The 23,184-nt window shown below is 38.0% G+C and overlaps 1 protein-coding gene across 1 annotated transcript in view; it reads left to right on the forward strand.

Annotated features, from left to right (window-relative positions):
* The window catches only part of dapk1 (death-associated protein kinase 1), a 51,017-nt gene extending 28,980 nt beyond the window's left edge, over positions 1-22,037 (forward strand). The window contains exon 19 of the mRNA XM_055161929.1: positions 21,873-22,037. Within this exon, the coding sequence (XP_055017904.1) occupies positions 21,873-22,037 (165 nt within the window). The remainder of the gene's footprint in view (positions 1-21,872) is intronic.
* Positions 22,038-23,184: the final 1,147 nt, after the last annotated feature.

Genomic DNA, 23,184 nt, shown 5'->3' on the forward strand with positions numbered 1-23,184 from the left:
CAGCTCTAAATGTCGGTTGTATGCGTAAATGGGCTCTCCTACTCTCAAAATGGCTTGACTCGACTGCCTTTCTTTTCAGTCTGCAGTCCCTTCCAGCTGATGGAGAGCCCTGTCGCCTAGCTTAGCCAGGAGCAGTACAAAGATGGCAGAGGATGCGTGATCCTGACGCACGGTGCGTCAGTTTCAGCACCGCGGACAGCATGACGCGCGAGCACAGGTAGGCGACATTATGTGATCTTCTCCTAATCATTAAGTCTATAATACAAAGAAATTATGATGTCAGGGAACAACAGTGCCGTATTACACTGTCTACTGTCTTAAACCTATTTCAATATAGTCTGGTTAATCAATCACTTTCAACTGGGCCTTGTTTCTTCAAAATATAAACATAATATGTCAGGAAAAACTCAAACAACATAGAAACTGCAGTTCCTGGATTGTCGGGGTCTTCAGGATTGAACATGATCAAACCTATAGGCCTACCTTTTTAGTCCATTACGCAATATGTCCACTTGGTGGAGCTATGATTCAGGAGGTCCTGAATGGTTTCTGTCTCTTAGTCCTTTCTCATTTTGCACTCATTTATTTTAATTCAAACGAAGGGTGGCCATGTGAAGAGCATCAGAACAGCTGACAGCCTGTAAATGTGATTTAAACATTTAAGCACCATTTACCCAGATTAACTTTCAATTGAAGAACAAATGCTATTAGGTAAAATCTTACAGAATGTGGAATTATATTGTGCTTCCTTTCTTTACTCTTGGATCTTGTAAGCCTGAAGTTTTAAAACAGAATTAAATCCACCTGGTTAGTAACAAGCTTGAGAATGTACTTAGCTTAAGAACCATGTTTACTTGCTTTTAAAATGGTGTCCTCAACGGATGACTTTGTGTGGAAACAACTACTTTAGATAATAGCTGCAACATTAGTCTTCAAGCCATTGGTCATGGTCATTTAGAAATGTTGATTAGGTCACCAACCACAGGGGATAAGTGTGATAGTTCACTTCACACCGTTCAGTCTAAATAGCTATAAGGTAGAAAGAAAGAGACAGTGGCTCCTCACCACCAACATGACAACTCAGTGTTAAAAGCCACCACAGTAATTATCTTCATATTGCCCTGAATAAGAACCTTGCGCATAATTGGATCTCATTAAGGGATATGAGTGTTATTTTAGGACCCTGAAAGGTTGGGCAAGCAGCACTTGGTATTATGGATCATTAATGCCGCAACATCTGGTATTCTGGCACTAGGCTCATAGCTCTCCCAACAGAATGGCTAAACCTGCAAGCCCAGTGTTTGTTGACTTTAAAACTTATTGCAATAACTTATAACTTCTGCTGCTGTGTACCAAAATATACAGTCTATACTGTGTGTGAATTTGTTTGTGCTGATGACCAGTCAGATTACATTACACACTGAGAGGGAAACAGCCCTCCGTCACCGGAAAAGCGATTGATTCTCCATTACCATATTAATGAGCAGATTTGTTAAGAGGTTTGCAGGAGAGAGAGAAAATAACTGGGTCTTCATAGGGCACGACATTTATAAATAAAGCTGATGCGGAGAAAAATGGAAATTAAACCTTTTAGTTTAATAAATTTGAGGCGTCCGCAGCAAAGCGAGCTATTTGCATTTCCATTTGTGGTCCAATAATGAAAGAGCAGGTCTATGATGAGGCTGCTAGCGCTGCATTTGGGTCTTAAACAGTCACACAATCACTCCAGCGTGCAGCTCTGCATATCAGAATCATTAGCTCAGGCCAGTTAACTTTGCTACTTGGCCTTCCAATATGAGATGTCAACCTGAGATATTTTCTTGGATGGTGACTGTGTGGTTTGAATTATTCTTTCTTTTAACACATGCGGTTTTCACACTAAGCCCTATTACAAATAGACTTTCTGTTTGCACAATTCTTTAGAGGAATATTTTTTCTCTTTCTTCTTTTAAAGAATTGGGAAAAACTTGTGTACATTTACAATTACCACTGAATTTAAACACAGTATTTATATCTCCTGTGTACACACTGCACACGTCACAGCACTCTCTTTGTATGTTAAAACTATTTTGTAAAATCCCTTTACCACAGCCATTCTCCCACAAACAAACACACACACACAGCCATTTGTCACACATTGAACACACACTAGCTTCACTGATTGAATTTATAGGGGAATGGATGTTGACTAGACCACTCCAAGTAGGCTAGATTGTTGTTGTTTCCAGATTGACAGACAGACCCAGCGCGCCTGATTGAAAGTGCCTTTTAGCTTGCTCTCACTGTATATTTGATTTGGCAAAATGGAAGGGGAGTCCAGTCTTTTCCCAGGATGCAAACACAGCTCTCTGTTTGTCTGGGAGTTTGTGTGCAACAGGGGCTGCTTTGGTAAATGCTGCATAAATTGTGGCCCTTTCAGGTATTTAATTGAATAATGCAGCACTCCTTGTCAGCCATCAAATGGGCCACTCTATCAGTGGCCTGCACTGCTCTCTCCCACCATTGAATTGACTAGATTTATCTGTGTTGTTCCAACCAAAGGAGGCCATTTGTTCCAAATGTTTGAAATAAACATGCAAAGAGCAGAGAGGCATGCACTCATAAAATAAGCCTTGACGTAGTCCCTTTGGGCTGTAAAACAACTAGGACTGGCTCTCAGCCTCTCAAATTATGTTGGGCTCTTACAGCCTCAAATTTGGGGCTCTTAAAAACCAATGGTGTGTGGTTAAAACTGATGCAAAGAAGGTGAAAGAAATTGCCATCATAAAGAAAAAGTGAAAGGAGTGTGAAGAGGAGAATAAAGTGTGCAGTGTTGTGCTACACTTATTTTCCATTGCTTTAATGGGTCACATCTCATTGAGCGCCTTATGTCTGCTTCTAAACTGTCAGAGAGATCTGGTTTTCACACCTGCTTTAAGGTTCCCATCATTAAGTTAACATTGGCATATGGATGTTTTACTGAATTGACTTCCATCTTTAAAATTTCAACAAAGTGGCACTTAGTAAAAGCTTTAATTTATAGAATTTGGGAAATTCAAACAGATTACTCATTGTTTTCTGTGTGGTGTAAACTATTTAACTTTGATTTGATTTATTTATAACTTCATATCAGTGGGGCCAGTTTCATGACAGAAGATCATCAACTTGAAATAATGTCCCAAAAACTACATTTGTGACAGATGTTAGTCCTTGTATTGTGTAGTTTTACTGTGTGTATGTCTCAGTTGTATGCATGTAGTAGTATGCACACGGCTGTGTGCAGTCGCGCACAGAGGTTCGATTTGCTGATTGAGCACATCTCTAATTTTCCACAGGCTAATATTTGCCTCACCTAGTGCCATCTGTTTTTATTATCCAGCTGAATATGTTTGTCTAAGGATATCAATAATCATAAACAAAGCCATGACTCTTTCACCCTCACTACTGTGTGTGTTGCTCTCCAACAACTCATTACCCTGCGCTACTGTCAGCTAGCTCTGCATGTTTTCAGGCACTGGTCAAAACAAAGACGATAAGCTTGATTTCTGTTACCATAGTACACGTACACACGCCCTAATGTATATGACATAAATTCCCTGCGAGAGTGCTGACTGTGCTGGGGCATTGTCTCCTATTACCCACAGTAATTAATTACCGTCAGTCACCCTGTGTGTCCATAACAAGCCAGCATAATGCCCTAATCAGGACTGGATTAACTCAAGCCTCACTCTAATCATTCCAAAAGTGATTTATATTGTTTTTCCTGTTCAGAACAAATGAAATCTGTTGCCTAAATTAATACTGGCTTTTCATCACTAGGAATTTAAAGAGCCAGTAAGCATCACATTCTTGTCATTAGGGCTATGCCTGAGGAGGCAACTTTGCACATAGGTATAGGTACATGCACTACACATTACTAATTTGTGTCATTGACTGAATTGTGTGTCCATAGCAATAACCAATTTACATTGATTTTATAACTGATTCCTGTTTACAGTTGTTATAATGGGTAAATGTATTTGCAAAAAAATTTTTGCATAATAACGGACATATAAAAACATAACAACTGACCAATTTTAATAGTTTGAAAATATGGGGTGTACTATTTTCAGAGAAGTCATTTGCAAAATTGTATCAGCTCCAATCTTGCAATTTCTTGGCCTCGAGTTTTGTTTTCACTTAACATAGTATGTCTCCTATTTTGCCTCTGCCTCCTACTTTGTTTCATTTCCATTGTTAAACAAATCAATTCCAACCCTGACGCACTCCCCACTGTTTTTCATTATGAGGAACGAAAGATGGACACGAATCGCAACAGAACCCTGAAATTTCCTGCTCACTATTCAGCTTGTGCTCGGCATACAAACCCCCTCGCAAGGCGCCAGTTTAATAAATGCAAATTGTGAGCCAATCTTGTGGAGCTATCTGGGCTCCTGGTCGTACTCTCATATCCTCTATCCCACTGTTTGCTGACTTCGAAAACAATCATGGGGTTAATAAGAAGTGAATAGGAAATAGAGTTTTGACAGTGTCCAGTATCTTTTTTAGTTTTTTGGTTTCTTGCCTTCCTCTGGTTTGTTCACCTTTGCTCTCCCTTCCTGGGCCCCCTGGACCCCGTTCTTTCCCATTTCTGCCCCCTGTTCTCTTCATGCTGTGTAATTCTCATCTTACACACTCTGTTGCTTTGGACGATGAATAATGCATGGTGTGTGAGAAATCCTCAAATCTCATGCTTGGCTCCCGGCGAGCATTACAGCGCTAGCATCTCTATTATAGAGATGAATAGGAGAGGTGCAATATTGTACAAGATACGGCATAACTTCATTGTTTGGATTTAAAAGTTAGCAATTCAACAAAATATCAATAAATAATAGTTACGGTGAGACACTTGGTACAGTTCTTATAATGTGCCGTGTAGTTAAAATTTTCTTTCTGTCTTACAAAAGTATAAATAGACTAAATTTCATCAAGGTGGTTGCACCTCAAGGAAAATTTGATAAAGAAGTACTTTGAATTAAATAAAAAACTCCACAACTGCAGGTGACTTTTTTGGTTAGGTTTGTAATGTTTTCAGATTGTCACCACTGTAAGTAAAGCAAACATTAAGTAATTCAGTTCAAATGATTTCTAATTCAGTTAACGTGTTGCTTTTAATTGAGCAAATTAATATTACTTTTTGCATAGCATTTTAGCTTTTTGAATTAGTAAGTGTTTTATTTATTTATTTAGTAAGTGTTTTTTTTATTTGTCAATCAAAATGTGCTGGAAATCCCAATTTTCGATACAGAATTTTGTCACACTTTAAAGTTCAACTCTGCCAATCAAAGTTAGGACATTATTTACAGAGCATTTTATGATTCTCTAATTTTGGCTTAATTTGGTTGGATAACAGCTGCTGTATATATAAATTATAGTTTTACACCAGTCAAGGAACAGTTTGCCAAGAAAAGTTGAAAAATATGTGGAAAATTACAGGGTCATAATTTATGTAAGAATTTATGTAAGAAGCACACTTTTTCTGATACTTTAAAGATGATTTTAACAAAATAAAGGGTGTTTTTGTATTTGTCAGATATATATGTTTGTGTACATTAGAGTTTTGCAAGGTAACAGTTATGGATTACGTAGTGTGATGACACCATTTCCGACCAGGATGTAACATTTTGAAAATTTAAAAATGGCCACCCTGGGAAAATGAGTGTGAATGTTTCTGCAAAAATGTTAAATATAATGATCTTACCTGTGTTTCAGTCAAATGAGTCGTCTAACCTGTCATAGGCACTTACAATTGCATTATTAGTTTTTGTCAGTGTAATTATATCATTGCACAGTAGCTCTCCTCACTCTCTTATAGTGTATAGTTTGTCTATAAGGTACGGCATGACACTGAACCATGCTTTATGGAGTGCTACATGTTATAAAAAGCAGTGAAGAGTTAAAGTGCTTTTCTACCACACTCAGAGGCATGTGTCAGCAGCAGACCACTAAATCCATACACTTCTCCTTGGACCAGTTTCCCTTCCTCTCATGCCCCTTCACTACTGTGTTTCAGGTGGTTGGACACTGCGGCTCTGAGTCCTTGAGGAGATCATGTGTCTGTGGAAAGTACAGGGCAAGTACTGCTGTCACACTCTGACACCACTGTCACAGAGGCGTTCAGCGGCTTGGAAAAGCTATAGCTATCATGTTATAGGGATGATCACAGGAAATTAGACTGTTTTGAGACGATGCAGTGATGGTATGAAATGGTTATGTTCAGTGATCTCAGTGAAAGTAACAAAATATTGGACTGTCTGAAGATTTAGTTGTTAAGAGAGGTTTGATTTAGCTTTATATCATATATATCATATATATCATGTATATCATTCATGATTTTTATTTCTTTAAGATATACTTTAAAATACAATTTAATATCATTTTAATTCTAAACTTTTTTGTCTATCAGAACATTTCATCATTAGCCATTGTTATAACAGACATTAAAAGAATATTTTGCTGATTTATTGACCAGTTCAATTGCAGAACCAGTACTATGAAGTTGTACAAAATGTCACAATGTTTTATGATCTCACTAAAAGTAACAAAATAGGGCTCTGTCTACAACTATCATGAGAATTAATAACTGAAATTTAGTCATAGGTTAGTTTTTTCTGACTTTAATTTAAGTGCAAATTTGAGCATTCAAGTTTATTTAATCTTATTAAGAAAAGAGCTGTATATTTAAAGTCTTATTTTTTTATTTATCTGAAAATTGTTGCAGTATTAGCCACTGCTGTCATAAAAAAAAAAAAATGAAGCCGAAAAAGCCATTTCGAGTATTTTATTGACCAGTTGGGTATTGCAAATATTTAGCGTTCTTTTGCAAAAAACAAAACAAAACAAAAAACAAACATTTAAAAAAAACATAACTAGCCTGCAGTGTAATTGATCTTACTACAAATGATAATGTTCCTAACCCTTACATGAAAAACAAGTACACCGCAGAGAGTTGTGTGTGGTACAGTACAACCGCAATAGATGCTTATAGGCCTATTTAAGAGTTTACGATGTATTATAACCTTCCTCTTATTTGATAAAAACCTTAAACATCACAGCTCACATTTTGTAAGCACCTACACCCTACATTCAGCCTCGACATTTTGGATGAGGTCCAAATGAATCACACTAACGACCTGTCCTGCTTCACGGCACGGCTCTCAAATTAATATCTAAGAAATGGAGATATAGGGCAAATAGATGAGAATAGGAAGGCCGTACTCACTCTGGGGGCTGCCTGCTTGAGCACACACACATGCACTCTCATACGCGCCACACACCCATGACAGGCAGGCTATTATCCAGCAGCCCGGGCCTCCGTAATTGGCTATCGCTTTTTACAAATGTGACTCTGTCTGACTCGCATATCAGCTCCAGTCTCATCAAGCGTGTAGGGGTCACCATGTCCGCGCGGTGTGTGTATGAAGAGATGTGTGTGTGTGTGTGTCTGCTTGTGTGTCTGTGTGAGGGGTCACCGGTGCCCTATCTCGCTCATGTCTCTATCTCGACACTCACTCATGGTCATGCTAAACGGGCTGGCTGATGCTAACTGGGACAGCATCGCTACTGCCACTGGAGCACCAAAAAGTATTTAGCCATTAGCCACTAATAGCATCCAGATCATTCTAACAGTGGAGTGCTGATCGTGAAATAGTAGCTAAACACATACCACCATTAGTTTGCCTTTGAGGTCAGGTAATACCATTTTATATACAGTTTATACAAGACCAGCCATGTAGGTTTTAAAGTTATAATACAGCCTAGATTATGTCATATCAAGTAGTTAAGAGAAGGCAAATACAACAATGCAGTCTTGTGTAGACATAAAGTATAGAAGACAGCTGGTTCTATCTACAGTAGGGTTATGCAATTAATCAAAGTTAAAATTTTGATTTCAGTGCTTACTCTCTTCAGTTACAAAAATGTTTTAGTTAAAAATGCATTAAATTGCTGCTAAACATCTGAGGAAAAGCAACTCATCTAATCTGCATAAACGGGCATGTCATAAAACATTACATATAAATTATATTAGGTTTTCTGTTCAGGTTAATTTTGACAGTAAGGAAGAAATTATATAAAATGTGATTTAAATTACAAACTAAATAATTGTGATTATAAATTTTGCCGTAATCGAGCAGTTCTAATCTACAGCATTTATGAACCTTCCTGTTAAAACAGACTAATCGATGGGCCAATTATAACCAAATATATCACATATTAAAATGCTTTGTAATGTTTTTGGAAAAGGAGCTTAATTCCCTTCAAGGGGCATTTTTCCATTGGCAACATTAATGAATTTCCCTTTAGGCAGGGCTCTGGAGCTGAGTTACATCAGCTGTAATGAGGTTGATTTAAACTTATATTCCAGAAGCTAAGTGCTTGCCTATCATACTCTTGCTCCTTGTTAATCCTTAACCAATGATTAACCCTCATTACCTGAGAGAATATATAGATGAGGTGCGGTGGTCGGACCCCCCCCCCTCCCCCTCCCCTCTTTGTGATGGGAACATCTGGGGTCAGTGGCTCTGTCCTGTCTCGCCCTCTCAGTTCCTGCACATTCGGATGATTCTGACCCAGGATCAGCCCCATCAGCTGACCACTAAAATACTCAGGCCCACGCTGCCAGCTGCTCCCCTCGTGCTCAAATTGGCTTGTAGCTCTGAAATGTGTCTCATGTGAACACAGGGACCAGAGCTACTAAAAAGGAAAAGATGAACCAAATTTTCCATTTTCAAATATTTAGGAGAAGAGCTGTATCCTTCAATGCTTTGGGGCTGGCCTCTCTATTTGTAAATAACATGCCCTTTGCAGGTATACCAGCAACTCTTAGCTCAAGTCAAACCAATCTGTAACACTGCTTACTTTAGCAATTGTTTTATTCTATGAATTTCATTTCACATGTTTTGAGCTGGAGCTAAAATTTGCAGATCCATTGTGAGAAAGATAACACCTTTTCTCCAATGTAATTGTTGCCTCCAGCACACCAAGGTACATGTTCAAGTAATTAATATGATTCTAGGACTGAATGATTTGGGGAAAAATATCAGATTTTTCCTGACAAGCATTGTGATTACAATTAGATTTGTGATTTCTGTTTTATGTTCAAAGTTCCCATTTTAAGAATTGACAAAAAGACTGAAATGTGAACTGACAAACTAATGCACATTTCAGAACATGTTTCCACAGTTCTAAACTACAAGGTCAGTCCTTTTTGTTGAGACAGACAGAATATGTTGTTATTTGTGGAGGAAATTATTTCACACATTTGCAGCCTTTGTGATTTGCTAATTTTTGATTTTGATTCTATTGCAATTAATCTTGCAGCCCCACAAATACATAAGTGCAAAATAATAGAACAATTATTGTGTGAGTGTTTCATGCTGTAATTATCTTTTGTGAATGTACTGTATAAACCAAATAAGTGAAATGTCCTTTGAATGGTCATTGTAGAATTGCCTTCAGTTGCTGCAGTTTGAGAGCGTGTGAAACATTTTCTGCAGGTTTTATTCAGATGGGCCTTATTGTGTATGACCTCTGTCTTTTTGCTGCTGCTATCTCAGATAACATTTTGACATTCTGGTCTCTTTGCTGAGGCGCTGCAATCCTCGGGATCGACGGCGAATGGGGGGCCCAATGATAAGGCTTCACTCACAATTAGCAAGCAGCAGCAGGGAGGCGAGAGGGGAAATTGAACTGTCAGAGAGAGAAGAGAGGAGAGGAGGAGAGGGGGAGGGAGGGTGACCCCATCCCGGCAAAATGGATCCCGTCATAATTTGTTCATTTGGTGCCCATCAGACTCTAGCTTCTCTTTGTAACACTGCTTGGCTGACCTCCTCCACTGTTTTCACCATTCTCTCTCACAGCCATTCTTGCATCACATTTAACTGCCCTGATCCAATCCCGTGGCATTATGGCTGTTAATTTCTCTCTTAAAAACTATATTCCTCTCCTAAATTCTCACATTGGCTGGTGTCTGGTAAATACCTTTGTGTCCACATCTCTCTGTCTCTCTCTGACGAGCATGTCAGAAAGAAAAAGGAAAGAAAGAAATATGGGATTGCAATCACGGGTATTCAATTAAAATAACTAATATATAGTTCTTTGTTTTTTGTACTGCAAGCATATATTTATTTATTTGTTTAGTATAGCAGAGAACAAAACATCTGGAAGTTCCACCAAAATATAATATAATATAATATAATAATATAATATAATATAAAAATCTGGTTTCTGCTTTTGCAAAAAAAAAAAAAAAAAACTTAAGTAATGTGTCCAGTTTAGAAAATATAGAGACAACATGATTCAGAAGTGTTTGTTTTGTTATGAAGGAATTATGAAGATTATTATTCCCTTTAATACATATTGCTGTGGTTCACTGCCAAACAATTTGTCTGATGCAATATAATATAAATAAATGAATTCATGCACAAAAAAGAAAAATGTTTACTCGTAAAATGCAGAGGCTTTTAGCAGATCCAGATTTAAATGGCAAATGTGGATGGGCCATAATTTTGTAAGACAGCTAAGAGCTCTTAACCTGCTGAATATTAACTCGCTACCATTAGTGCTTTACTAATAGTACCAAGAGCAGAACAATTTGTCTCTTTCTGACTGATAATGTAGTCCCAAAATGTGTAATTTAAAGATGAATTACATTATCGTTATTAAAATTTATTATAAAAACCCATTACTTTCAACACTAGAAATTGTAACAAAAATAACTGTTTAAAAACAAAACAAATCATATTAGTTTATCTATTGCAGGTTGGTTGAAAATACATTTTATGTGAAAATGATGACAACATAGATGTAGTGGCAGTTTGTTCAAACAACATGTCCAAATGCCCCAGATGCATTCTTGTGTTTAGGCATTACACAAAAATTAATGAATGTCCAAAACCCCCCCCCCCCCCAAAAAAAAAAAAAACATTTGGGGATAGTTTATTTGGCACATTTTGGCAACAAGGGTGTCAGCAATCCAAAAAAAAAACAAAAAGCAAAAAAAACAACAACAGAACAAAAAAAAACAAAAAAAACCCCCACATATGTCCACAATGGTACATATTATGTAGAATTGCAATTGTTCTCTAAACGGGGCAGGAAGATCTGGAAACAGAAGGCATGCTGCAATATTATATTATTCTGTGTACTTTTGATATGTCAGCACAGTGTGGCGAATGTGTGGCACACCGAGAGGATACAGGTGTTGTTAGTGAGCTCTGAAGGTGACTGCTGGTCTCATCCATCACTGCAGCTTTCCTCGGGCTGATCCCTAATGGATCCCCTCAATCAGCGCCGCTCACTGTCAGTCGCTCTAAACTAAATGAGGACTCAGGCAACTGGTCGCTCTGCCAAGGTTGGGAGTCATATAAAAGGGACAAAGTGATAAAGACCAGCTTGTGTCCAGCCTGTTGATGAGTATTGAGTGGTCTCTGTCGTCATGGTAGAAAAGGACACTATTTGAACAAATAACACAAGTCTTCAACAAGTTATTCAGACAACTACAGATACAGATTATATAAGAGCATTTAAAGGTAGACTACGTAACTTTTCTGGTGGAGGGTATGTTGGTCTTCATTCAGATGTTACTGGAATTTAAACCCATATTACACTATGTTATAAGACAATCTATGTTATAATGTTGTTTCCTCATCACAAACATACCCGGGTTTGTGTTTTGTTTCATTCACACTTTTCAGTCCTGCACATCTCTCAAACAGAAAACACTCTGTTCCAACTTGTGATGCCATGTGGTAATACTGGAATCTGCTCCACTGTGTTTTTTAAACTACATCCACCATCACTATAATCATTTGGATAGTTTCAGCCCAAGCATTGCCAATCTCTACTGAACTAAAAACGTAAAAGATAGCTGTTAACTTGAAAACTACCACTACATGATACAACTCTGGGCATGTTTTTGATGAGGTATCAACATTATAACTTGTCTTAAAACTCACGAGAACAATTTAGAGACAATTTAGTGTAATATTAGACCTTTAATCTTAAATCAAGTACAAGTGTTTTTACTGCTCAAAAATACAACAGATCCTTGACCAGAAAAGTCTCATAGTCCACCTTTAAATCTGTTTTTCAGTAGAGATTTAAACATATTTCAGTGTTTCAGCCCAAAAACCCATATCCAGCCTTTGTCATACTAGGAAAAATAACTGTCTTTTTATTCATACATACATTTCATACAGTTTAATAGAATAATGGCAGGGTTTCTTTAGCATATCTGGGACTGTACTTGTACTATTTTGAAGCCTAATATGTACTTGGCCATAGTACAAGCAAAGGGCCCATATTCATTCTTTCACTCAGAATTACTTACAGATAATGTAGTAATGAAAATGTTGATGTTAAGCTTTTTCTCCACTTAAAAAAGGCAGGTTATGTGTTGATATAGTTATAGTTAGAGGATTGAAAAGACTTGAATGGGGAATCCACTTTATTCACTTGTGCCCAGTGGTGAATGAGGGTTATGTCTTCACTTCTCAAAGATTTGATTTGAAAAGATAAACCACTGAAAGCCTCCTCTGACTGTTCGTTGGCAGCTATTCATTTTCTCTGATTTAAAAGCACATGTCTTTTATTATTGTAAAGACTTGTATTGTATTTTGTGGGTCTTAGTCTTTCATGTTGTACATTTTCCCCATGTGAAGGGAGGATGAAAAGGTTTTTAGTGAGGTGGCCAAATTCATTATGCAGTGTGTCTGTATACGCACTCTAAATGAAACAGAAAGGTGCTATAGGGTACGCTGGGGCAATTAAACTATAAAAGCTTTTTGGTGGGCTTGCTGTCCAGCTCTCTCACATAGTGGTGTTCAGTTGGGAGCTAGAATGTAAAATAAATAATACAATTCATACATAAAATCTCCAGAAATTGGTCTAGTTGTACAAATTGTCCAGAAATCAGCTGTTAGCTAATTTATTTAAACATGATGCATGAAAATCACTATAAGGGCTTTGGGGATTCAAATAATAGAACATGTAGAAGTTGTAAATATATACTGTGGTATCATCTTAGCATTTAAATGACATAAAAGAAGGCTGGCTACATTGTAGAGCTATAGGCAATATGGCAAAAAGTGAACCAAATTTTCTACCATATTGATCAATCAAGATTTTCAATTAAATTCTTTTTTTTTTTTAATTAAATGAAGAACTCATTTGCAAAAATGAAAAAAAGTGCTATTTGAAAAAGTTGCTATTTACTTTTATTATAGTCATATTTTCAAAAGGCAAATCTATTTCACTGCGATCAAAATATAGGTCTATCTCTTCTTGATAAAATCCACTATACATTAATGGCATTGCTAATATCTCTAGAAGATGGTAACAAAAAGAAAAACACTTTATGACAATTGGCAACTGAGATATCTGCTTTTGCTACTGAACTCTTCATATATAGCTGACAACCTTGACTGTATTAACATAAATGAGACGCATTTTAACCCAACAAATAGTCAAATGTATTCCTGCACTGTCTCCAACATATAACATGCTTCCATATTTTGACAACAGAAAATATAAATAATCAAAATAATAATAGAAATTGCTGATAAAATATATCTCTGTACTCTCTCTATGTCTCTCCTGATTATATTCTTATATTTGTATTTCTATTCTCAGTGTGGCCCTGGAGTGCTTTGTCCTTGGGGTTGTATGATGCTGTTGTGTGCTGTGGTCTTAACACTGGAGATGTTGCTTATTGATCCAGAGGCCTGCACATAGTCATATATACAGCTGTCTGCTGGTGGCCTAACTAATCACAATAAGTCGGTGTCTGCTGGGAACACCGGGGTTGTGGTGGAAACTCATCAGGAATTCATCAAGAAAAAGCTGCATGTTTCATTTGCTTACCATATTTTTGAGCTGTGTTTGAATGTGCGGCCTGATAGAATTGATTCAGGTTGATTCAGAATGCTTATTGTACAACAAACATTACAATTATTCAAACACTTGGAATTAATGCATGCGTTGTGCTCCATCCATGTTTTTTTCCACTGGTTTTGCGATCTAAAATGAGGAGTTTGCACAGATTTCAGAACACATTAATAATAGTGTGGGTTGGAATTGCTTATAGTACAATGGTCCTATGCACTGAACAAGGTATAACTATGACGGTCCACAGTATAGATTAAAATCTGTCATGAAGAAGACGATCATGTTACAACACTACATTACAACTCAGATCTGTGAAGAGTCGTTCTTTTTCACAGAAGGAATTATTGTATTTTTGGACAATAGAAACATTCCTGGCAAAGCATTCACAGCTACATGAAGACAAGTTGGAAGCGGACCCTTCACCAGAAAAACTGCGCTGTGCACCTTTTAAACTCGCCTTCATGGAGACACCAGCGTATACTAACTAATTGTACATTTTTCTGCAGATGTAAAAAAAATATGTTATTCGCTGACTTGTTATCAGAGCATTTGTTGTCATTGATTGTTTTATAGCGATTTTACCTTACAAAATGATATTTGTATGTAACCTCAGTCTCAGGCCTGAACCCGCTTTGCTCCACATGTACCTTAGATCCCTCCTCTCCACGCCGCTAATGAAGGCCGTTTGCCTACAGTCCACCATTATCATACAGATAGGATCATATCCCATTGATTTTATGCAGATGATCACCTTTGTGTGTATGCAGGTCTGATAGGGCTAGTAATTTACAGAAGAAAATCAATTACCCTTCTCGTCTGCTGGAGTAATTGTTTATTATTTTCCTATTAAACAAAGAGTGTAGATCAATGTTATGGAGAGAGAGCCCATGAATACCATCAACATAAACAGATCTGCCTTTGACATTTGCAAGTTTTCCTTTGATAATATGTACAATGTCGACTAGAAGACTGACGGGAGGGTGATGTATTTGTAACATGATGTGACATGTTGAGAAGACATAAGGGCGTATAGTGGAAACAAGCACAGAGGGTTTTAAATGGGTTTGGTAGTGCAATAAAACAATTACAAGCAGGACGCAAAGAGGCAGCCAGCATTGACACTTGTTGTTGCTTCACAAATGTGCAGTTGATGTAAATAGTCAGAGGATCCCCAGGCCCTGTCCGCTCTCTCTGGCTGTGAATCACTTTGGATTGATCCAGACACAAACTAATCACTTTTACTCACTGAAGTAATTGGCCCGGCCCAGATCTGAAGAAGCAGTCCATTGACCGCTACAGGGATCAATACTGCGATCAGAAGAGCCGGAGGAGCAGAGCGGAGGAGCGAGGGAAGAGGAGGGATGGTTTGTAATGTCTCTGATCAATCTGACCAACACAACACGGGCTGGGTGTGGAGAGGTTCACCCATCAACTCCTGTGGTCTTTTGAAAAATGTTCAGCTATCCACAGAGGCTCCAATATCGCAAATATTCTCCAGTCAATATCTGTTCTTCATATGCTTATGTTTTATTTTCAACACATTTTATACACAAACAACAGTTTATATTGTGTTGCGCAGTAGTTTAAATGAAATAAAAGATTCTCTATTCTGCGCTGCCAGTTGTTCTTAAGAAAATAAAAAATAGTATAACAAAATAATGGCACCAAATAATAATTTTATAAATACAATACGATAAGATACGTAAAAGCAATAAGACAAAATAAAAACAAATAAAAGACACAGAGGACCACACAACTCTCATAATGCTGAAAGCCAAAGAATAAAAGTGGGTTTAGATTATTTTATTGTGGCTGTGCTCTGGATTATTTGATGTTGCGTTGCTAAATGACTTTTGACGGTAGTCACTGAATAGCCTTGATAACAGTGGATACAGGAGTTTAATGTGAGAATCAGTGTTTTTTTGTTTTTTTTTTGTTTGTTTGTTTGTTTTTGAAAGTTGATCAAATTTTTCCTGTCTTATTCCTGTTATGGAGCCCTTTGGGGCCTTTGGTTGGTTAGTCCTCACAAAATGTGTTTCATGCAGCATCATGAGCTTCATTTGACTGGAGCTGAACGCTATGGGTGACATCACACTCCCTTAGTCCACTTCTTTCTTTATAGACTCTATGCAAAAACCAGGAGTTAACCTTTTGGCTCAGCAAGCACCCACCGAACCTGCTTGCTGAAAAGAGCAGGTGCTTCTAATATTGTGAGCTTTGAGCGTGTTTATGGCCCTCAGCCTCTCCTCTCCCTCCAGACCCTGTCCTCTTTCATCCGCCTGTGGTACTTTTAGGGGCTTCCTGCTCCACCAGACAGAACGCTGAGCACAGATCCGGAGCACTGGCCCTCTCCTCCACAGTCCCTCTCCCCAGACGCTTCCCTCGCTCCCTCTCCTCTTCACTCTTTCTTCACCTTCACCACCTCTCCCCCCTTCTTTTGCTCCCTGTGTTGTTGATTGGGTGTCTGAGTGCTTGTGGCAGCTGTGTGTTGAGTGTAATAGAGCAGAGAGGCTAGTCTGAATACAGCAATGGGGAGAATTTGTTTATGTGAAAGATGCAGAGACCGAAGACAGGTCCCTGGGTGCTGCCGCCCGCCTCTCCTCCCCTGTCAGTCCGCATTCGCCCAGTGACAGCAGATCTGAGATGGTCCAAATATGCCAGGCGCGCACCCAAATCCCCCAGGATGCACCAGGAGAAGCCAGCCCTGCATGTGTGTTTGTTTATTCAGATTTGACAGGATGATTTGCAGGGGCTGTGTGTCGGGGCTAGCATGCTTGATCAGACCCTCTCTTTGCCACAAACCGGGCCTGTAGGCTTCATTACCACTGTGTGAAAGTGCCCCCCAGTTCCATTCCCTTTTCATCCCACCCCAGTGATCTAGTTCCCTGTGTCTGATATGTTAAGTTCAGTGGTGCCAAAGATGCAGGCTCGCTCTGAAATGTGTGTCCAGTCTCAAACAGCTCATTTAGCCGTGCCTTAACGCTAGCTCCTTGGCGGATTGTTATAGTGGTATTTGTATTTGAATGTTCACAGCAGTTTGTCCAACTTAGTCCTGTCACTTTGGCCCCATGTCTTCGGGGAGTCCTTGTGTTGTGCTGGTGTCACTATGATGTCCAGTGATGTCCTATTTAAATTAGGTCTGGCAATTGAATCACTAAAGCCTTTTTGGTCTTGTTTAAATCTGGTTGCAAACTCTGTTTTTATAGGCTTTCAGGGAACAAGGTTAAACAGTCATAAAGCACTCTTATAAAACCTGCTTGCACCTAAACAATCAGCATAGTTTTAGTTTCTAAAATACAATTAATCAATACATTAAATTCTACATGATTTTGATTGGGGCATGGGTAAGTTACTAACAGGAAACGCACTATATTATATCCAAAAAGTCTAAGTGGAGCTGTGCAACTGATCGAATTAGGATTTCAAAGTCTCAATGAGAAATAAGAGCCTTTATAGAACATTTTCTAGAGCATATAAAGCATGTTGTTTATTTAGTTCAGACTAAATAGATTTAACTTTTTTTTATGTGAAATGGTTTGGATTGAAAATTGTGTCTGTTCAACATTTTTATATTGCATTTAATGAGGAAAGATACTTTTTTGCCAATGCCCAGCCCTACATTGAAATACTTTGACCAAATTTCATGAGGTTGTGTATATGACTTATACTACTGATACTGTATACCTACTGTATTCCTTGTAACATAATATAAAATACTTTTTAATAATAGCAATCTAGAAACATATGTACACATCCCACTACTCTACTTAGGCAACTTTGAGTAAATTCATTGATTCATTGTGAAATACAGTCTAATTTTCCACAATTCCACTTCCTCTTCATTCTCAAGCAACACACTTTAAAATGACTGTATCCACAAATAGGTTAATGAATTATAAAAGTCCATTCTGCACCAGCTGCATTTGGCATGTTGCGGCCTCCACTCTCTTCACCAATCATTTTGGATGCCCTTTAATTAGCCCACATTTTCCTCGCATTCCTGGCTGCCTTCCTTGTCTTCTGCCTGGGGAGATGCTGTGCTTGCTTACCTCGCTGCCTCTCTAAGTGTTCCTGCATGTAAATTAATCTTGATTCACTTTAGCCTGCCCTACTGAGTGCTACAAATTACCCTATAGCCGTGTAACAGTGCCAGTGAAAAAGCCAAATTGCGGCACTTGATAGGTAGTTGCTCCACGTGCTTTATGCCATTACATTAGTGCAATAATGAATGCTCTCCAGTAAAAAGTAGTGTATTGTAGGTTTTTAATTCATCCTGAACAGCAGCAAATGTTTGTGCATCTCTGTGTTTTTCTAATGAGGCTCTCTCTAGGTAACCACGTGCCACACACCCACTTAAAACCTAACCCCCCTCCTCTCTCTCTTTCTCTCTCTTCTCCTCTCGTCCCCCCTTCCCTCCCTGAACGCCAGCATCCATCTTTTCATTTACACAGACCTGACAAAATGAGCTGCTTTTGTGTTGTCTAATTGGAGGAGGAAAAACAGGCTTTTGACACAAACACAGTCAACACATTCACTCACTGCTCCACTTGTCTCTGTGCAAATGTGAATGCTTAAGGGCTTTAAGTTTTATTTCAGCCCTGCGCAGTCAGCTGTGGATGAAGTGCTGCTTTTCTGCCTCAAATGCCCTCTGTGCAGGAGGCGTTTTAATGTGGTCGGTTAGGGGTAAATCTCTGTTGTAGTTTTGTGTTTTAAACTTGAAAATTTTGAAAATAAATGGATGCAATTTGAGGCATAAGGGGAATTTCTGTTGAGTAATGAGAGTGTTTGCCTTTTGATTTAAGTGTCTAATGATTCATGGATAAAAACTACTTTCTTGTTTTTATTTAAAAGTTTTATGTTTTAGTGGTTTTATTCTTTTAATTATTATTTATAGTGTTTTTATTTGTTTGAACTAGTTTGTCTTAATATTTTTTTTCTTGTGATCTACTGTGCAGTATATTGGAAGTGGTTGTTTATAAAATGTGGTAAATAATATGTATTTGGGTTTGAAATACTATAAAATTTATTTGAGCAGATTACAAATAAAAACATGACAGGAAAAAAACGCAGTATTTAAATAAAATATTTGTACTCCACGGAGCTGGTGGAAGTTATAGCCAAATTTTCTATGCTAAAAAAAATGTTTTCTGATGAATCAGTAAATGTACATTTTTATATTTGTGGTGCTTAGTTCTGATCTAATTTGACACATTGCATTTAAAATAAAATATTCCTCTCTAGTTGTCATATTGCTGCATGGGCTTCCATGTTTTTCTTCATTTGATAAGTGCAGACAGATGTTGTAGTTCATCAATAACAATTTCTGCATATTGCGCTTTTTATGAAGTCAAAGTTGCCATTGTCATTAGAAAAGAAAATATTATTTATTGTTTACTGTCCAAATATTAGTTGAATCCAGAAATCCATATAAAATAACCTTGAGTATTGACAAAGGAAGGGCGCGCAGTGTGGGCATGTTTGTATGTGTGTGTGCAAATCAATGGCAATGAATGGGAGGAACCCCTGCACAAACCCTCATCTTTCATCTGGAATAACCGATATGATAAAGAGACGCTTCTCATCAATCTCTGTGTTTTCTTCAAACAGAGACCACGGCTCTACCTGCTCACCTGATGGCATTTACTAACTGACCCTGTATGGCTTCATGCTTAGATTCAAAATGCTGATCAATTGAACTTAAGTGGACAGTTTGCTTTTCTGTGCTGATCTTTGTTCATTTCTCCAATTCTCCAGGACAAAAAAGTTGCAGGTCTGTCAGGATCCACTGAGGGGCAGTGCAGTAGTTTTCAACTTGCAGCCAAAAGAGAGAGAGAATAAAAAAAAGTGGGTATAAATCAGAAAAAGCTGCTCGTATGAGGAAGAGGTAACGATTGAATTATGTTTAATGGTGTCATTTGCAAGGGAGTGTTCTTTATTATAACAAATGATAAAAGTGTGTGTTTTAATGAGCGCTCATAAAGACTCCGTAGACAACCTTATTTAACACAGTTTCCATTGTTTTGCACGTTTCTCAGGGTTAAGAAAGAGCAGAGTGACTTTCAGACAGGCCTCTCATTCTCCATTTGAGAACGTGGCCCCAAGGTCAAAATAAACACAGCCCTCAGCTTAAGTCAGCGCCATAATCCTCAGTAAATAATAGGTGGTGTCTATAAATCTATTAGGCAGGACAAGGGTGATAAAGACATGGACCCTTCAGAGGCGGATTACCAAACAAAAGACCCTCATCTGTCTGGGTGAAGTCTAAGAACTGTGCTGCTCAAATACAGAGGATTAACCTTCGATTTGGGCCTAACTACAGGGACAGGGTGTCGTCATAAAACTTGTCATAATTACTATACTGACTCCTGAATACAAATTTTCAGTAACTGTATTCCAGTACAATTACTTTTTCATTTGGTGAATTTCAGAATATTGTTACTTTTCTAAAATCAAAGGAATACATGGCGGTGTTTGATCACATAATTTAGACTGCACATAATCAGTAAGAAATATTTAAACCTGCTCTTGTGGTGAGTGTGATTTTTCCTTCTCTGATCAGTGATTATTAAGTACAGAACAAATGGAGAAACAGATGTGAAGCTGTTTTCAATCCTGTGTTGCGTCACTATAACTTAAATCCTACCCTGCGAGGAAATATTATATACAGTCTATATATAATGATGTAATAATATATAATAATGCATTTTAATGCAGGTATTCAGTATTCTATAACTAATTACATTTTCATATAAGTATTCATCAAGTATTCTTCCCATCACTGCTGACTTAGTCTTCAATATATGACAGATGGAATGATAATTTTTTTATGGGTCAGTGCTTATCGTGGGTACTAGAGGGGAACTTTTTGTTATTTTTCTGCACCACAGTAAGATTGTGATGTAGATTGTTTAATAAGTTACTCCTATGGGTCATTGCAATCTAACAATACTGAAGTGTTTAATTCAGCTATTTATTTATTTATTTATTTATTTACTATCCAATACATTTGGAATAGGTTTTTGTGGGATTATCCTGCTTTAAATTTAATTACCATTTATCATCTGTATTTTTAGAAGGAATATCCCACACGTTGTTCACTGTGTTCTCATGACTGGCCTATTGTGGGTCGGTATGTATTTTTTTTTGGCATAGAAATATATAGGAAGCTCTTTAAAAGAGCGCTCCTTTTATTTGGTATTATTCAAGATCAGTTTATTTATTGGTATATGATGTATCAAAGTGTGTTGGTGAAAAACATAATCAGTTCTTGTTCATTTTGATTTTGATTATCTTGCATAGTCAAAGGGTAAATACTTTTCACTCAACAGTAGCCATAGGGTGAGCTCAGAATAGCAAATTAGGTCCATTTAATTACAAGCTATTTGCATAGCTTTGCTTCTGATTCTAGTTTCACCAGACTCAGTTAGATAAATGATGAGTATTAGCTTGGTGAATTGATTCTTATGAATAATATTGAAGCAAATAATATCAAACAATTATCATTTATGGTTGACAAAATAAATCTTGTCATAGTTTTTTTTTTTTTTTTTTCCTCCACTAAACTTGACCCAAACAAAGTCCCTACATCTGCAAAACAGAGAGCAAACCACAATTAAACATAACAATTAAATACAATTAACTGTTCATTAAATCCTAATTCGTTATTAAAATAGAGAGAGAACTGCATCGATATTGGGCTGTAATGAGTGGTGATTGACAGCATGTTAAAGAGCTGGAGTGTCTGACATGCCCTGAGTGAGCAGATTATCAGAGTAGGTAAAGATAAACTCCCCTCTGTCTGTTTATGGTAATTATCTTGGTCCCGGTGGGTTTCTGCGTTTGACCAGGGCTCGGACTTGCTAATTGTTGTACATGAGAGTCACTTTTGGCCCTGATAGGAACAGCGGGGGGCTCATAATGTTGAAAAGATTCGGGGTGTGAGAGTGAATGGAGCCATATGACTACAGGTCACAGCCCGAGTGCTGTTGCTAGGATACCGCATGTGGGGAGCAGGACGCGGGGGTGGCACCGATGGACTGCCCCCCCTGAGCCCCACCACCCCGTCCCCTGGTGCTCTCCCTCGGGCTTTGGCTCAATGGGCTGTGCTGACAGAGGCTGAATGCTACGGGTGACAGGGGGTGGTGTCCTATTTGTCCCTAAATGCTTTTCTATAGACCCCTGATAATAGACTGGCTGGCTGTCCGCCCCTCCCAGAGCACCCTCACCCACTCTGTCTCTGTCTGCTTGGCCCCCTCACCCCCACTGTCCCGCTTTCCTCCCTATCATGTCTCCTTCTCTTCTCATCTGGTCCTCCGTCTTTCTCATCTTCGGTTGCCTCGTGTAGAGCTATCCTATAGAAGTCACTGTTTATCATACACATCTTTTGTTCCTTATTGTCCAGCTTCAGCGGCATTCTGAAGGTGCAGTGTTTGATGTGGTCCTTAAGTCTTTCTTTGCACAAAACTCTGGGGCTAGCTTTTGATGGTAGCAGCTTGTTAGCGATGCTGTGAAGGCCTGGCAGAGGAAGACTCTTTTAATGACACATTAGTGATCAAATAAAAACCAACAAAGCCATGAAAGCCTCGGGAGTTGTCACTGTGAGGAGAATACAGATTGTGATTCTTTATCAGAGCAGTGAATCAAATGAAATGTCGGCTTTGTGATCTGTACAAACAATTAATAAGTATTTTTGCTACAACATAAGCATAAGGGTTTCGTCAAGGTAGTAAGTATCCATTGTTGACTATGATTTTTTATTTTATTTTTTTCCATTCATAAAAAATAAAAAGACAAACAGTGTCATGACATTAAACATCCAAGAAACAAGAAATTAATGAAAAGGAGCATAAGGAAGAGCAATCTTATGTTATCTCCCCCTTTAAAATGTCAAAATGCATGCAGAATTAAGAATTACATCTGATTTTTCACAGTTTTTCTCTTGCCGTCACCAAAGCAGAAGCAACATCATATATGTTTTCAGGTGGGGTTGTAAGATTTATGCTTAATCCACTACACCACTGCTGCTGTGGGCTAAAGGTTAGCAAAAGGTTGGGAAAGACAGAGTCAGAGTTAGTGATCATCTATCTGCTCTAAATATATTTAAAGAGCACTTGAATAAAAAGGTTGGCCAAAAACCTGGACATAACAATTACAAAGACCTCAGTATATTAAAGCTGAATACAGTGAACAATAAGACACAAAATTATGACTGATAAATCAACAACTCATTCTTGGTTAAAAGCCAAAGAAAACTTTGTCCGATACGTAATATAATATATT

The sequence above is a fragment of the Boleophthalmus pectinirostris genome, unplaced genomic scaffold (assembly GCF_026225935.1).
Source record: "Boleophthalmus pectinirostris isolate CB_2022bp ecotype Guang Dong unplaced genomic scaffold, ASM2622593v1 HiC_scaffold_4, whole genome shotgun sequence".
Classification (NCBI taxonomy): domain Eukaryota; kingdom Metazoa; phylum Chordata; class Actinopteri; order Gobiiformes; family Gobiidae; genus Boleophthalmus; species Boleophthalmus pectinirostris.